General features: G+C 38.4%; 1 protein-coding gene across 1 annotated transcript in view; it reads right to left on the reverse strand.

Moving 5' to 3' along the window:
- LPCAT1 (lysophosphatidylcholine acyltransferase 1) overlaps positions 1–17,893 on the reverse strand; it is a 143,962-nt gene that overhangs the window by 24,790 nt on the left and 101,279 nt on the right. The window contains exons 4-7 of the mRNA XM_063451852.1: positions 15,234–15,346; positions 10,335–10,395; positions 5,322–5,380; positions 1,335–1,369 (exon numbers count right to left, since the gene is read on the reverse strand). Coding sequence (XP_063307922.1) covers positions 1,335–1,369; positions 5,322–5,380; positions 10,335–10,395; positions 15,234–15,346 — 268 coding nt within the window. The remainder of the gene's footprint in view (positions 1–1,334; positions 1,370–5,321; positions 5,381–10,334; positions 10,396–15,233; positions 15,347–17,893) is intronic.

Below are 17,893 nucleotides of genomic sequence, written 5' to 3' on the forward strand. Positions count from 1 at the left end.
TGCTTCCTATCTCAGTGCTGCACAGTGTGCAGAACCTCCGTTCAGAATATCCATGCTCTGCCCTATAGAGATGCATTGATTCACTGAATAGTATGACTAGATGCGGATTGGATTTCCTATGGGAACATATTGGACAGGCAATGATAGCACTGGCTAGGGAGTATAGGAACAGAGTGACATCAATTCGTCCAGACGCCGGCAACAAAGCCAGCGTGTTGGTATCCTGGATGAGGTTTTCCCTGCTTGAGCAATGTCCCCAAGCCGGGCAAATTAACAGAGAGCAGAGTAGGAGCAGACTTAAGGTTGGTGTTACAGAAGTATAACACCCACCTCTTTGAGATTACAGCAGGGGAGTGGAGGTAGGCCAAGACAATTTCCCTATAAATCTTTGCCTATAGGGCTCTGTAGCTGATCCCAAATACCAGGAAGCAGTGCAGCCAGAAAACAGGACCTTCGTCAGCCACTGAGCTCCTGGTAAGGAACACACTTAAAACAAAATAACTTATTTTTTTATTATTACACTGAGACTACCCTTTAACAAGGCTACATGTAACTTATTGAGAATAACTCAAGAAATTGCAGAAAACAAACAGTCAACAGCAAAAGGTAATAAAATATATAACGGTCACACAGAGAAGAGTCAGGGAAACATAAAAACCATATCCCAGAGCATTCTGCCTGAACTTCACAACATATGCAAATCAGAGTCACTGTAAACAAACCAGCTCTAACCAACAGATGGCGCTGGATCAAAGTCTATGGTGTCTACGGAATCTGGGTGTATCAGGTTACAGTCTTTAAGTGTCCTAGGTTGAATCTAGATTTATGGTGTGAAAATAGTTGTATTGTTACTGTACCTACAGATTTCCCTATTACTGTAGTAAACTTGGGACAGTTCAGTGCTGCTCGCTAGAGTTTATAGTAGAAAAACAAATGTTTAACCCCTTAAGGACCAAACTAATGGAATAAAAGGGAATCATGACATGTCACACATGTCATGTGTCCTTAAGGGGTTAAGAAAAAAACCAAAGCAAAACAGATTTGTATTCTAACCATTCTAATACTGGAAATGACGCATCTATTGGCGTCTGTTGGTAAAAAAAAAAAAAAAAAAAAAAAAAAAAAAAAAGATTCTATGTCATGTTCTCTTGGAAAAGTTTTCCAATAGTGAGAAGAGAAAAAAAACAAAACGTATGATTCGTAAATCAATAAATAAAGTCTACTGAAGTGTGTCCCATGTGCACCTCAATTTACCACTCACAACAATAACATACAGAGGAACGATCTAGTTTTGTAGAATCTTGTTAACAAGATTATACAGTATGTAAACTTACGCTCCAGGGCCCTGCCATGTCCAAGTTATTGTGTCCTGGGAACAATAGAAATAAATAGGGTTATTTTGCATTATGGTCATTATTTTGAAGCAAACAAATACAGCTGTGTTCCATTAAAGAATCTTCAAACATGTTTAAGATTGATTCACAATGTCTTAAGTTATGAGGTTTTAAGGTAGTTTCAAGGGGTAGAAGAAATTACTACTATGACACCTGTTCTTGGCATTTCAAAACAGAATTGGCATTTAACTCAAAAAGTACAGCTACATATTTACTTATGTTCAGAAGCTGCACTCATTCCCAACTTGCCAGGGCAACTACAATGCCAACAATTTAAAGCCCTCCTTAATATCCTATAAAAGGCCAAAGGAAGACAATATATAGTTTTGTGCGTATTACATACATAGTTTTACTTTGGCCTTTAAGAAATACTCATTTTGACTGTGTTGGGAGTTTCACTGAAATCAAGAGATATCTCTTAAATGGCGCTATAGCTTCAATAGATAGTGGCAAAGTTATACACTGGGGGAATCGTTTAACTTGGAAGATGCAGCTCAACACAATATGAGGTTTTGTACAATAGAAGCACACATCAGGTTTATATTTATATATATATATATAAATAAAAATAAAACGTTATATGTGTGTATGCTAAAATTCTGAAAACCCCCACTGCATTTGACTACTACTATTTAGCAGAGACTGTCAGTTAAATGGATACATAATAGGGGGGAAAATACCTTTAGGTAAATAGCTTATAATGTGTGTGTGTGTGTGTGTATATATATATATATATATATATATATATATATATATATATATATATATAATATGTGGGTCAATTTTGTTTTCTGTGACGGCTATTAAACGTGCAAGACAAACATACCAAATACTAAAATCCCTCCACAATGACATTTTAGTTTAGACATTGCAAAGGGCAATAAGAAAATCACGTTGTGAATTCTATAATTAAGAAGAGAACGCCTGGTGAGATTGGAAGCCTGTTTAAACATTGTAGCAGAATGCAGCAATGCATTATATCCTGGAACCAAATGTAGTAAAGAACAGGATGTGTGTGCACGTTTTAAACTCTGTGAAAACAAAGGATTCTTATAACTTGCTCAATGTAATGCAGTGAAATACACACTAATACGCTAAAAGAGATGCCATTTGCACAAAGAAATCTAAAGTTATATTGGGAATAACTGATAAAATGCTCACATTGATATCTTACAATCAGAGCATACATAACCAGTGTATGTAAGGATGTAAGTAAATTAAACAGGTAGCAGCATACTGCCTAACCTAGTTTCACTGTAACTTATTTCCGGTGATGTCACTACTAAAGGAAGGAGGAAGGAATACAACTCATGCATATGAGTAAGGTTGTCTGTAGACAGAACACATTAGGTTGCTGCATGGCTTTCATCCCCCATTAACAATGCTTTTTGAAATAAACTGGATATTTAGAGAGCTTAAATGATGTGCATTTCTTAAATTTTTGGTCATTTATTCAGAAGAAATAAAACATTTGTATGACCTTTAAAACTTTGCCTTGCAGAATATTTTAAAATTAAATATCCAACCCCCACCCTCCCCCCCTCCACCCAAATATGAATTTAACAATAGTTATCTTTTAAACAGGCACTCCAGGCAGGATGTGATGGCAGTGTACACAGGGTTAAAGCATCAGAATACTGAGAGATTCCTTATTCCTGATCACCTAAATTAGGTTTTCAAGTATAGCGCTGACAATTTATTTTGTTTATATATAGTGGTGATATGGAGCCAAGAAGAAGCTGACATGGTTAACATAAGCAACAATTATTAAAGATTGAAACAGAATGAAAACAGATTTAAAATCAGAATCAGATCAGTCTTCAGAGTCACAGCCCCAGTCCTGCAGTTTGAAGCTTCACAACTTTTTAACTAGCTACAACAGGAGTGGCTCAGGTCACAGCTGTAGTGACTGATCATTTAAAGCATTTAAATTGTGGGTATGTGCAGTAGGAGTTATTAAAACTAAAATAACGGCAGATATTTTTTTGGGGGGTGGGGGGAGGTGGGAAAGTGAAAGAGTGCCTAGCAGATTCTAAATCTTTGTGGGTACAGTCTAAGAGATTTTCTCAATGCAGGAGTTTAGTTATCACCTTTCTACGAAGGCCTTTATAAAAAAGTAACTAGAGTTGAGCATGCAGGTAAAAAAAAATATAAAGTAAATGATTTAAGTCAAAAACATAAATGCTCAAAAGTTGTGTTGCTACCTGGAGTGTGTGTCTTTGATGTTGGACAGGTGTTGGGTTTGAGATGGATTTAGCATCCTTTTCATGATTTATTGAATTTGTATTCAAGGTTCATTACTTAAACCACTTAAACATGCATCCTATTTAATATAAGGTGGTTGCACTGAAGCTATGTGAAAGTAATATAGATCAAGATTGCTATCAACAGACTAGAAATCAATGAGTTAACAACCCACAGTCTGGCAGCTATTGTATCGCTGCCTTGGTAAACTGTGTGTGCACGGCTCCAGGGATAGGCCCTAGTTTGCTCTTTACAGCTATTGCTTTAGTAAACAAGACACATTACAGTCAGGGGATTTCATGCTTTTCCCACAGCAAATTCTTCTTCTTTTTTTTTAATGTTATCCCAAATAGCAACTCTGAGACAGATGGGATTTGATGGACAGCAACCCACCCAGATGGCACATTCATAAATCCAAACACATCTATACAGAACAATATGCATGTGATGTGTGTGCCTTACAATTTTTATACAACATACGTACACAGTATACCATGCATTGATTAATTTCTTAGTTAACATAAAATTAAAAATTATTTTTTTTTACCCTAATCCAGGTGCTTAATAATTGACCTATCAGACATATTTCAAATTGTAATATTAAAGTTTATAGTTTTATATCTTCCCCAAAAATGTACATCCAATAACGAATAACCAGCAGAGGCTATGAGAGACATAACAACCTAACAAGACACCTAATGATATTTGTCTGCCTGCCTCAATTCTAATAATGTAAGCTGCTTTAGGCCTTCTTCACCTCTCAAATATACTCTTTATATAATGGTAAAGTACTGTGGATAATATGTTGGCGCTATATAAAATGCTAGAGTATTACATCAGGATAGGGAATTTTATTTCAGACCATCTCTTTACAGATTCCCAGCAAAGGAAAAAATAAAAAATAAAAAGACATCGTAAACACAAACTGAATATACATATTAATCAAGTGGAAAGCAGCATTCTTCGTAACAGATCTACACGCATAAAGGTTATTAAAGGTACTACCAGAAACATTTTTATAGGCAAAAAATATTCTTCCAAAGTTCCTCTAACAGGGTCATGTTTTCAAATGACACTCCAAACTCCTAAAGCACTTTAGCTTGCTGAAAAGCTTTGTGTGTGATGAGTGTCCTCTTTTTCATTTTGCAAAAAGTGCAGATTTCAATAGAAAATTACATGGTTATAAATTCCTTTCTGGTTTGGTTAGCTCAGTGGAGCTAAACTCAACAGGTAGCAATTGCCCAGAGTACCTGCCTTGCAAAGACTTGTCACTGAGATGCATTGGGAAGTCTGTGTTTGGACAGCCTTAGAAAGTTTGGACAGGGTTAGATGAGGAGGGCTTGCAAAGGCAGCTGACAAGAAAAATGCAGGTTTTACAAGAGGCTTTCAGACATAACCCTAACGAAAAAATGCACAAGTAAAAGCATGCATGTTATAAATTGGGGTATATATACTAAACTGTGTTTTTATTTATTTTGCATTTAGGCAGTGGAGTGTCCCTTAAAGACAGAAAAGGAGGTATAACACATTATGGAAATATACAAAAGAAAGCACTTCATCTCCTGGACTATTTGGGAGTTTCCAAAACATGTTTCTGGAATATCAGTAATACAATCTGGAGCAGCAAACCGCTCTGCAACACATGTGGGTGGATAAAATAGTTAGGAAAGAAAGATTTCATACCATTTTGTTGGGATATCTCAAGACAACCGGCTGAACTGGCACACCAGGAATAAAAGCTCCTGAAAAGAAAGGATTCATTTTAAATTGTGTACTTTCTTTAGGATAACCAATATCAAGAATTTTATAGTAACACAGTAGAATTTCTGTGATCTGAAACAAGTATTTCAAACACAGAACAACAGAAATGTCTCATCAATCAAGGCAACCTTTATTAAAGGAACCCTATAGCATTAAGAATACAAACATGTATTCCTTACAATATAGTATTCTCCTCCTCCCTGTAGGCATTGCTACCTTGGCTTCTTGCCACACAAGCGCTTCTTAATGAGAAGCATTGGATTGGATTAACAGTGTGCTTAGTCGATTGCTTCTGATAAGGAAAAATTTAAAACCAATACTTCCATATGATCAATATTTGATGACGTTCGACGTTGAACATAACATAATAGAGTTGCCTCGGAAGCACGCTCTCGTGGCTGTCAGACTGGTGTGTTTATCCCTGCTATCAAAACATTGCTTTATCTACTAAAAGCAAATGTTTCAGATTGCTAAATGGTCATGGGCACTGCACCGAGACCACTTTACTCAGAGGAAGTTACCTTGGTGCCTTTAGTGTACCTTTATTTGCAAAGAATACTACAAAATATATAAAACATACAGAAAATAAAAGAAAAAATAATGAAGAAGGAATGCTAAAATAAATGTTAAAGCAGGGTATATCTGCTAAGGTGCTACACAGATACTTACCTGTCAGCCCTTTGGAATGTACAAGGAAGTGTACCATAATGAATTTGTTGCTGCAAACACCTGTCTCTTGCCATGGTGCCAGCGATCAAGGAGTTCCAAGCATAGAGGAAAGGACTTGGATAATATAATCTAGGATTCATCCTGACAGATGAGAATATACGATTTCCTTTGTCTGACTCATTGGCATATATATTCCAAATAGAAGAGATATGAATTTTCTTGTTTATTTTTAAACAGTTCTAGGATGTGCAGCATGTTTGTTACAGCATCTACAGAGTTGCTTTTTATAATGATACAGTATTGGTAACCTCTTGCTAGATGTCTATGTATATTTATAGTCAAAATTTTAACTTGATTTGGACATTATATGTGGACGTGATTCAACCACGTGATTCAACCGCTGCTCGCACCCGTACGGCCAACTCACGCTTGCAGGACCTCTCACGGGCGGCTCCTCTCCTATGGAATAACTTGCCTACTGCCATCAGACTCTCCCCTAGTCTTCAATCATTTAAGAAGGGCCTTAAATCCCATCTCTTCAGGAAAGCGTATGGCCTCCCAGAGTAATCTCTCCCTTACATACCTGTCTCTTGCTCTCCTATGGGATAGTGCTTTGCTCTCTCCTCCAGCTCTGCTTCACTCCTACTTGATATTTCCTATCCTAATGTTTCTAATAGCCCACCTCCTATAGACTGTAAGCTCATTTGAGCAGGGTCCTCTTCAACCTATTATTCCTGTAAGTTTTCTTGTAATTGTCTTATTTATTGTTACATCCCCCCCTCTCAAAATATTGTAAAGCGCTACGGAATCTGTTGGCGCAATATAAATGGCAATAATAATAATAATAAATAATAACCACTATGACCACTTCAGTGGTGGTAGGTAGGAGTCAACTTAAAACATTGCACATACGGAGATATTTGTAGTTGTGTGATGGGGCTAGTTGCATCATTTACCACATGTAAATTCTGTGCATAAAATGAATTTGTCATCAGCGCACACTGCACGCTTCTGACAAGTGAAAATTTTCCTCTTGCAGGCAAAATGCCTAAAAGGAGAAGACTGCAATCCCCTCCCTCCTTTCCACCTACATTGTGCTCCTGCCTGGCTTCCTCCATTGCCTTAGCAATTTTTTTTATTTTTATTTTTAAAGTGAGCTTTCCCTCCCCTCCCAGCCTGTGCTCTAGGCCAGTGAAACAGACTAATCATACATTCTTCTCTATGAGAAACCTATGATTGAGTAAAGAAAATAAGGAATTTTCTCCTCAGAGAAATTCCTCTTGGGTACTAATAAGTAGATAGGCTGATAAAAGGTGAGTGCAACATATACACTTAAAGGACCACTATAGACACCCAGACCACTTTAGCTCAGTGAAGTGGTTTGGGTGCCAGGTCCCCCTAGTTTTAACCCTGCAGCTGAAAACATAGCAGGGTTAATACCGGCTCTAGTGGCGGTCTGAGTCCAGCGTCAAAAAAGATCCCCCTAGGAAAGCATTAAGTAATGCTTTCCTATGGGTGGGTTTGAAAGCGTGCGGCCTTGGCCGCGCATGCGCATTCTGCTCCACTCGGAAGCTGACATCGATGGATTAAGGTAAGCAAATAAATGGTTAACCATTTATTCGCAGCAGAAAACTGTGACTAGGGCTCTATAACGTTAGGAATACATATTTGTATTCATAATGCTATAGTGTTCCTTTAACGAGGAAGTCAACACTTGATAGTGGAGGATAGGTGTATAAATTATCCAATTGGTAAACCAGCAGGCTTTATTTGTGTTGCCTAAAATGTATTGCCCATAAATAATCCTATCCATTTAATATTAAAATAGTGGTTGTATTTCAGTCGGTAGCTTAGAGTCTCTCAATTGTCCAGTGTAAAGGAGTACATTGGTTTGAAAAAATAGATTCCCAAGTAACTTATGGTCTAATAAATCCTAGAGATAATAGTCTAATTTCAAACCATGGTGTTCTAGGGTTAATTTGGGAGATTACCACTAAGCTGCCGATATTTAGACGCATACATGGGGAAAGCAGTATGTATGCACAGCTCACTGGAGGAGGTTACAAACCCAGTTACCTTATGAGAACAATAGCTCTTTAGACATCCTAATCAGAATTGCTTTTTTGGGGGATCTGGATAAGTTGATTTATCCTATACCACTGCTGTATTTAGTCGAATGTATGTGGATATACTTTATCATTTGTTTGCCCAAAGTATTTGGAGTTATATGCTGCTCCATTTTCAACCGCTGATTCAATTTTTCAGGATTCTAACAGCACACCCCCTGATGTGGATTTTGGCCAGTCAACAGCTTAGTTGTACTCTCCCCTATGAACCCTAAGGCACCACAGTTTGAAATTAGACTATTATCTCTAGGACTTATTAGACCATAAGTTACTTGGGAATCAATTTTTTCAAACCAATGTACTCCTTTACACTGGACAATTGAGAGACTCTAAGCTACCGACCAAAATACTACCACTATTTTAATATTACATGGATAGGATCATTTATGGGCAATACATTTTAGGAAACACAAAAAGCCTGCTGGTTTACCAATTGGATAATTTATACACCTATCCTCCACTATCAAGTGTTCACTTCCTCGTTAAGTGTTATATGTTGCACTCACCTTTTATCAACCTATCTACTTATTAGTACCCAAGAGGAATTTATCTGAGTCATGTTTCTAGAGTTCATGCCCACTCATACTGACCACCTCTGTTAGGAATATTTCTCATACAGGGGATATTAGTAATTTCTTCTAAACCTATGATTGGTCTGCAAGCGGCCCCTGTGACATCGAGAGGGCACAGAAGTCAGCACCGGAAGCTTCACATGGCACTGGATTAAAAGGAAGTAAAACGTATTTTAAAGGTTTGGAGGGGGAGACCTTCTCCATAGGGCCCAATAGTGCATTTTACACCATTCTCCTATAAGGGTTGGAGTAACCCTTTAAGTTATGGACTTTGGTTAGGTTATTTTCTATAAAGGATCAGTGTAGCACCTTAGCAGATATAGCCAGTTTTAACATTTTACTGTAAAATGTATCTTTAGAGCCACCAGAGTTACATTTTACCTCTATCATCCTAAATAAGGAAAAGGAATCTTAAACCACCTACGTTACTTATGTTTTTTTTTTGTTTTTTTTTTAAAAGAGACATGGTTTATTAACTAAACAGTGAACCAAAACATCTTATTGAAAAACAATTAGGTCACAACAGCCAATTTGGAAAAACAAAATCTTCATTAAGCAATAGGCAAAGCTTGGCTACTTTAGCCTGAATTTTGCTATTTTTTTTTCAATTTGCTGTGAAACCAGTTAAAGAATTAGCAAGTATGCAAATACGGTTTCAGTAAAATGCAAAGTGGTTTAAACAGTCCCAAGAAATTATTGTAGAATCCTAACTTTGAGTTTAAAAAATAATAAATTAAATTAAAAATAAATAAATCATGTAATACAAAACATGATTAACAGTAAAATCCTAGTTTATTTTTATCACCAGATTCATAAAAGCAGTGATTGACAAAGGAAAAGGGTGGGCCTAGCCTAATATTTTGCATGTATAATAATCATTTTACATCTAAATCTATAGCAATAGAGGGGCAGGTATATCCACAAAATGTGGAAAATATTATAATTTCAAAAAGTCACCAACCAGAGCAGGAAGTAGAGTAGACATCCTTTAACAAAGTATGACAAAAGGCGTGCCTATTAAAGTTCTACATTTTCTATTTTATAGTTTATCATAATCGAAGAGTTACAAAAGAAAAAGCAGTCACCTTACTTTATCTCTGGTATGTCGGATACCTATATTTATATCTCGATAGATAAATAGATTTATATATAACCCATAAATACCCTGGCGAACATAATAAATGGGATCACCTCCAGGTAAACAGGCCAAGTGCGGTCAGGTCTAGTATGTCAGCTTCAATTGTTTACTATAGAAATTCAGTACAAAAGGAAAGAAGTAAAATCTAAAAACCCTCTCAAAGGGCATCCATATGTGCAAACAAGAGCTTTAATGGACTCTTCATACAGTTCATACATTGAGTAAACCATGTTATAATGTACTGTAAATACCAGAAACACTTAGAGACAGTTTTGGATTGCAGAGTACACAATAACAACAGATGTAATTATTGGCACAAGTTAAACAGTGCTTTTGTGCCCTCGGTTAGGAAGATCTGCAAAAGAAACGGACACCAGTCACACATCACATCTAGCCACAAACGTTACATGCCATTTATTTATGATCCTACCAGGTTTGAAGGTAATAAGACAGGATCGGTTGGTACATGTTCCTTCTGGGAAAATCATCACCTAAAATAAAATAAATAGGTTTTGCTTAGTTAAAGTCTGTGTTTTGAGACAGCATGAACGTAGCGTGAAAGATAAAGTTATGTTTAACCCCTTAATGACCAGGGCTGTTTTTACATTTCTGCAGTGTTTGTGTTTAGCTGTAATTTTCCTCTTACTCATTTACTGTAACCACACATTATATTCAGTTTTTACTATATGTACAGGTTTCCACTCGACCCCTAGAGGCACTCAGCACTCATGACTTCCGATGCTTTGCTACACTGTTGGGCACCATGTGGAGCAACCTGGAAGGGATTGCTTCTGGGGAGCGATCACTCGGGGGCCCATCCATCAGGAGAGGTATTGCAGGATGCAGGATGATAACTAAAATGCTACATTATTTTTATTCATTTTGTAGCCTGCCTCTGCACTTATTCTAAAACCATAGTATTCTTCTTTAGAACAGGTGCCCAAAATTGCACAGCATTTTCAAAGTGTGGTCTTACCAGCGATTTAAAAAGAAGCATAATTATAATCTTATCCTGAGAATTAATGATGCTATTTATACACTACATGTCCCTCGGCGCTGGGTCAAAGCTCTGCCCCCTCCAACCCTATGGGGAAAATCTGATGCTGTAGGTCCTCATGCAGAGCTTACAGCGCCGGCCCCGTGCATGCTGGGGTCTGTGGCTAGCACGTGGCGTCGAGTGTGGAGCTGTTGGAGCGATTTCTGCATCGAGTTTTGAAGCCATACTGGAATCTTTTTGCAGCGGTTTTGGCACATTCCTGGTGCATTTCTCAAGCAGTGGAAAGGTAGGGAGCTGAGCTTTGTCATTTGCATGCCTTTTACTGTGTGTTCTGCATTGTGGGTTGGTTTCCATGCCAGCTCATTCTGACTTTTTTCTGACCTCCGGAACGGATTTATTGGTTTTCAATGCATTCCTATGGGAGACCACATTTCGGTTTACAAATTTTTTGCAATAAGAAAAGTACTGGAGAACGCATTAAATTTGTAAACCGATGTACCACTTGTATATAGAAATCGTATCACTATAATAAAGCACTGCTTATTTGATAAATACGGACAAAGAAAAGCTCAAATACATAGTGCATGCAATAATAGGAAGCAGGAACTGTAAACACTGTTGCATGATCAACGCTGACCCATGAACAGAACTGTTAAACAAGAAACTGAACGTTTCAGTTGACAACACAAGGCTTTTAGCTGTGTTGATTATACACTGGATTACTTATAAGAGCTATTCTGTTTAAAATATGAAACAGTACTTGACTTAGAAGAATACCCAAGAGAAATTCCAACTATTATCTGTAACCAACATGTCATTAGATGGATGTTTGCAGTAGATTGTGTTAGCAACCAAGGAAAATATACTGCTAATTAAGCTTCAGAAAGTATAGTTTCGTACAGCATTACGATTCTATCAACTATAAAAATATTAGAGACTTTAAAGGGACACTATAATCACCAGAAGAACTACAGCTTATTAAATTTGTTCTGGTGAGTAGAATCATTACCTTCAGGCTTTTTGCTGTAAACACGGTCTTTTCAGAGAAAATGCAGTGTTTACATTACAGCCTAGTGATAACTTTACTGGCCACTCCTCAGATGGCTGTAAGCGATTCTTCCTGGGTCATAGCTGCCTAAAATGCATCCAAACATTCAGTATCTCCTCCCTCTGCATTCAGACACTGAAGTTTCCTCAGAGATTCATTGATTCAATTCATCTCTATGAGGAGATGCTGATTGGCCAGGGATGTGTTTGAATCATGCTGGCTCTGCCCCTGATCTGCCTGTTTGCCAGTCTCAGCCAATCCTATGGGGAAGCACTGTGATTGGATCAGGCTACCACTTCTGATGATGTCAGCAGACAGCTCGTTTTTCTGAGACATACAGCATGCAGAGTTATAGCTTCAGGCTTGAATACAGTAAGATATTGCTATATTTCCTATATTTATGGAGGCATGAGGGGCCCAGGGGGGCTAGATGGTGATTTTAACACTATAAGGTCAGCAATACATGTTTGTGTCCCTGACCCTATAGTGATCCTTTAAAATCTGCAAAACAAAGGACTGTTATTAAAGAGACAAAAGTGCCTGAGTGGTTCATTTCTGAACAATACCAAAATAAATTAAACCAATGCAAATGTAGAAACAGTGGAACCCCAGTGACCTAGGTAAGTTTCAAACTGTTGGAAACTATGAATATTAACACGTGTATTTTAAAATATTAAATGGGTTATTTCTAGCTAACATGCACATTATATAAATAAAATTACATCTTTTAATAAATTTTCTATAGTAACACACCCAAAATACACCCACTTTTGCTCCTAGTTAAATAGTGCATAAATGATGCACTGGTGATTTTCCCTCTATGAAATCAATAAGCATTAGCACATGCGACTTTGTGGGCAGGAGAACAACTCAAAGCTCAAAACAGTTTTGAAAAATCACAATTGCAGACCTATAACGGACTCAACTATTTCAAACACTTCCCGATTCCTGCAGGTACGGCATCTACACATCCACAATAAATGTAGAACCCCCCCATCCCCCCCCAAAAAAACACAGTTTATGAAAAAAGTGAGAATGAACCCCAGTTCAACTAGCCCTTCAGCGCGTCCCGACTTACATCTCATACAGGCTTTAGCTCACTTGTGCCAATACAGAATTCTGCTAGCACAATGTATAGATGAAATCTCATGCTCAATCTAATGAGCATAAGTTGTTTGGGGCATGACAAGTGCCATTTTTAGTTTTATTGAGGTCATGTATTCGAACAATTCTATTACATTGAATTAAAAGGACACGATAGTCACCAAAACAACTTTAGCTTAATGAAACAGTTTTGGTGTATAGATCATGCCCCTGCAGTCTCCATGCTAAATTATCTGCCATTTAGGAGTCAAATCACTTTGTTTATTGACCCTAGTCACACCTCCCTGCATGTGACTTCCTAAACACTTCCTGTAAAGAGTCATCTAAAGTTTATCCTTTCTTTATTGCAAGTTCTGTTTAATTTAGATTTTCTTATCCCCTTCTATGTTTATAGCTAGCTAGACCCTTCAAGAGCCTCCTGTATGTGATTAAACTTAAATTTACAGAGCAAGAGATAACATTGTTTAAGGTAAATTACATCTGAATTGAAAGTGAAAACCGTTTTTTTTTCATGCAGGCTCTGTCAATCATAGCAAGGGGAGGTGTGGCAAGGGCTGCATAAACACAAAGTGATTTAACTCCTAAATGGAAGTGAATTGAGCAGTACAATCTGAGAGGCATGATCTATACACTAAAACGGCTTCATTAAAGTTGTTTAGGTGACTATAGTGTTCCTTTAAGGCTAAACCTATGTGATTATTTACTATGATTTTTTTTTTTTTTTTTTTTTTAAGATTACCAAAAACACAAAGTACCTGAGCACATAATTCCATATTATATAGTTCTCCGTAGCAATTCTTGGATTATCATTTACCAAATAAAGGGTGCTCAATCAAGACTTTCAGGATAGATATTCTTTATGCATATTTACATATGTAACACACAACCAGACTTCCAGATGCTTTTATTTGTGCCAATTCAATTCACAGAAATATGGGATTGCTCTTATGTCAAATTGCTTTACTGCTGCTATACACTCGTGCTGAGTGTATAGCAGTGGTGTGTTGAGTCTCCAGAAAGTAAGGAGTCCGGGCACACAAACACTTGACAATGATTCTATTGAGTGGCTGAAACTTTGTCATAGCTACATGAAGTACCTATTACAGTCTAAATGTGATTTGTATAGTGCATAAATGCAGTGGCTACCTGGTAGAGGTGGCATGGCTAGTTTTAGCATGAGAGGGTTTAACTTGATTGTATAGGAATGTGATTGTGATAGTTGTCATAAGGTTTACAACATGAATTTTTTTTCAACCAGAGCACCTCTGCAAGATGTGAAATGTTTGTCTAGCTTCAATGTAAGCCAACTGGCTAATCTACCGTATGCGTGTATCACCTTATAGATAGTGGATTCTTTTGATATCCTAAGGGACCCTTAACAGTCAGAAAACCACTGTCTTCCAGTGAAACATTAATAACCCACAAATAAATAATCATGCCTCATTTTGTGCATATTCAGAACGGGAAAGCACACTCAGCAAGTCGAATATGAATATAGCTTGCTCAGCTTAAAGGACCACTCTAGGCACCCAGACCACTTCAGCTTAATGAAGTGGTCTGGGTGCCAGGTCCAGCTAGCTTTTACCCTTTTTTTTTTATAAACATAGCAGTTTCAGAGAAACTGCTATGTTTATTCTGAGGGTTAAGCCAGCCTCCAGAGCCTCTAGTGGCTGTCTCACTGACAGCCGCTAGAGGCGCTTGCGTGCTTCTCACTGTGAAAATCACAGTGAGAGCACGCAAGCGTCCATAGGAAAGCATTATGAATGCTTTCCTATGCGACCGGCTGAATGCGAGCACGGCTCCTGCCGCGCATGCGCATTCAGCCGATGACGTCGCGAGGAAGAAGAGGAGGAGGAGTAGAGCTCCCCGACCGGCGCTGGAGAAAGAGGTAAGTTTAACCCCTTCCTCCCCCCAGAGCCCGGCGGGAGTGGGTCCCTGAGGGTGGGGGCACCCTCAGGGCACTCTAGTGCCAGGAAAACGAGTATGTTTTCCTGGCACTAGAGTGGTCCTTTAAGTCATTTAGGAGAAGTTTGGAAGCCGTTTAGAAGGTCAAAATAGGTGTGACATAGGTATGGAACTGGAAAAATTTAACAAATTCATAGATGCAATAACTATTTCTGTAGAATTCACAAAAGGGAAAATAAAATCAAAAGTTTTGATTTGGATGTTGTGTTGGTTACCTGAGGCCATTTACCATTGGAATGAGCCCGTCTTCTGATCTCTTCTACAGTTTTCTTTCGAGAATCCTGGTCTGAGCGGGATACAAACACTGGTCGGATGAAGTTGATTAATGCTAAAGAAAAAAAAAGCACAAACAATATCAGGAAGGGTGGGAAACACTTGGAAAAGAATGTTAACTAGTGTCCTTCCAGAAAGAATTTGAATTTATCATTTTGAATGTAAGCTTGTTTGAACAAGGCTCTCAACACCCTCTCTGTTCCTGAGTGTCCAACTTGTCTTTGTGCAAATACTTGTCTGTTAGCCCACCTATTGTACAGTGCTGTGGAATTTGTTGGATATAGAGATATATATATATCTATATCTATAATGAATAGAAAGGTGCACTCACAGGTCTTCTTCCAAGTGTGAAGTTTATTCTGTTATTTCAAGATTGTCCCAACATTTCGACCCCTACGGCTCTTTTTCAAGGTCCCACGGGAGGACCTTGAAAAAGACCCTTAAGGGTCGAAACGTTGGGACAATCTTGAAATAACAGAATAAACTTCACACTTGGAAGAAGACCTGTGAGTGCACCTTTCTATTCATTATTTATTTATTTTATACGCTGGTAGCACCAAGGCAAAAAAACTTAAGGGTAAGTGCTGTGATACATTGGAAATATATATAAATATATATAAATATATATATATATATATATATATATATATATATATATATATATATATATATATATATATATTTGTAGTCAGGGACAAAAAGCTGTACTTATAACAGGTTAGACATTTGAGCAAGTCGGTTGTGGTGTGCCATTACCTGGTAATGGTATGTAATGTAATGGTATGTATATAAATATTTAGGGGAGTGGTGGGAGGGATGAACCCGGAGGCATCGAGTAGGGGGCCTGTGCTTATATAGCCGGGTAACCCCTCCCATAACTTTAGGCTCCGCCTTCCAATTTGTAGTCGGGGACAAAAGGCCATAGTTATAACAGTTTAGACATTTGAGGAAGTCGGTTGTGGTGTGCCGAAACAGATGTATCGGGTAGGCCTGTAATGAAAGAGGGCAAAACGTTTGCGTGAAATTCACTTTATTATACATCTTTACATGGCAAGATTCTTAAATGCTTGTCTTAGTTCTAGCTCTGGTTGTGGTATGTATGTGGAATACACTGAGGATTTCCATCATCCTAATCTTTTAATGATGTGAGCTGGAATGCTTTGTCTTGAGGCTGCGGAGGCTGCCCCTATTCTGAACGAGTGTCCTGTAAAGGCATTGGGGTTAAGACCCAGCCTAGTTAAGAGAGTTCTGATGTATGAAATGAACTTGGCTATGGTAAGTAGTTTGCCCTATATTGTGAATAGGGCCTTGTTAGGATTTGTATCAAAGAGTGATGCTACATACTGGTCTATTATTACCACTGGGCACCATTTGTTGGCCGTGGGATAGTAATTTATTTCTGTAGGTGGTCCTGATTGGTTGGTTTTAGTGTGACTGATGGTGAGAACGTAATGGTCTGAACGTTTGTTAAGGTCTGATACTTTCAGATCATTTTTTTGAGGATCTGATGTCAGTGGTAAATTCGTTGGGTCGTAAGAACCCATAAAATGCCAGGTAAACTGCAGTTTTGATTGGTATTTGGTTCGAAAGGATTGGTGTCTAATCGGTCGGATAGTGCCTGGAATTTGGGACCGTCTATAGGTTGTCTTTTAGTTGTAGTGGGCTTGTCTAGACGCTGTATGCCTCGGAGTATATTCCTCACTGGGTAGGAGGACATGAATGGTTTGGTGCTGGGATAGGCACTTAATATATGGTGTATACCAGTGATGTAGAGTTTTATGGTGTTTAAGGAGAGTTTTAAGTGAAGGTGGCAAAAGGATATAAATGCTACTATAGTATCCAGAGAATGAACATCTGCAACTTGATATTCCGAGGTAAATTTGTTATAGACTGCAAAGGCTCTATTGTATGATTTGGAGGTGTTGACTGAAAGGGCAGCGTTAGCCAGGAACCTGCTGTGCGCCATTAAGCGGGTCAGTCCAGGATTAGGTCTTAGAATGAGGGGGTTGGCACTGGCGTTTTGTTGGCCTCGAAGAATCTCTGGAATTGAGAGCGAGACAGGGCGTCAGCTGCAATGTTAGTGTGTCCTGGTATGTGGAAGCATGTGACATGTAAGTGTAAAGTGGCTGCGAGCCAGGTGAGACATCTGACTAGCCTAATTATTACTAGGGAGGAGGATCTGCCTTTGTTTAGAATGTCGCTTGCAGCTTTATCTGTAAAGCATTTTACTGCTTTACCTTCCCATAGGTGCCCCCAGACTCTGGCGGCCGCAACTATGGGGTATATTTCAAACAAAGCTGAAGTCATATGAAATGAGGGCAGATTTGAAGTCTCCAGTGGCCACTTGTCTCTAGACCAGGCATTGTTGTAAATAGCGGCAAACCTGGTATGTGCTGCGGTGTCTGTCCAGATAGCGGGAGTATGAACATCGCTTCACCGTTCCAGTGGGACAGAAACCTTAGCCACATGCGGAGATCGGCTATGGCGTGTTCATCTAATGTTATGGTGCGGATGTCATTTGTCAGTTGGGGGAGAAGACTCAAGAGCCTTGATATGAATGCTCTGCCTTGAGGTATTATCCTAATTGCAAAGTTTAGTGTAC

Source organism: Pelobates fuscus, chromosome 4 (assembly GCF_036172605.1).
Source record: "Pelobates fuscus isolate aPelFus1 chromosome 4, aPelFus1.pri, whole genome shotgun sequence".
In the NCBI taxonomy this organism is placed as follows: domain Eukaryota; kingdom Metazoa; phylum Chordata; class Amphibia; order Anura; family Pelobatidae; genus Pelobates; species Pelobates fuscus.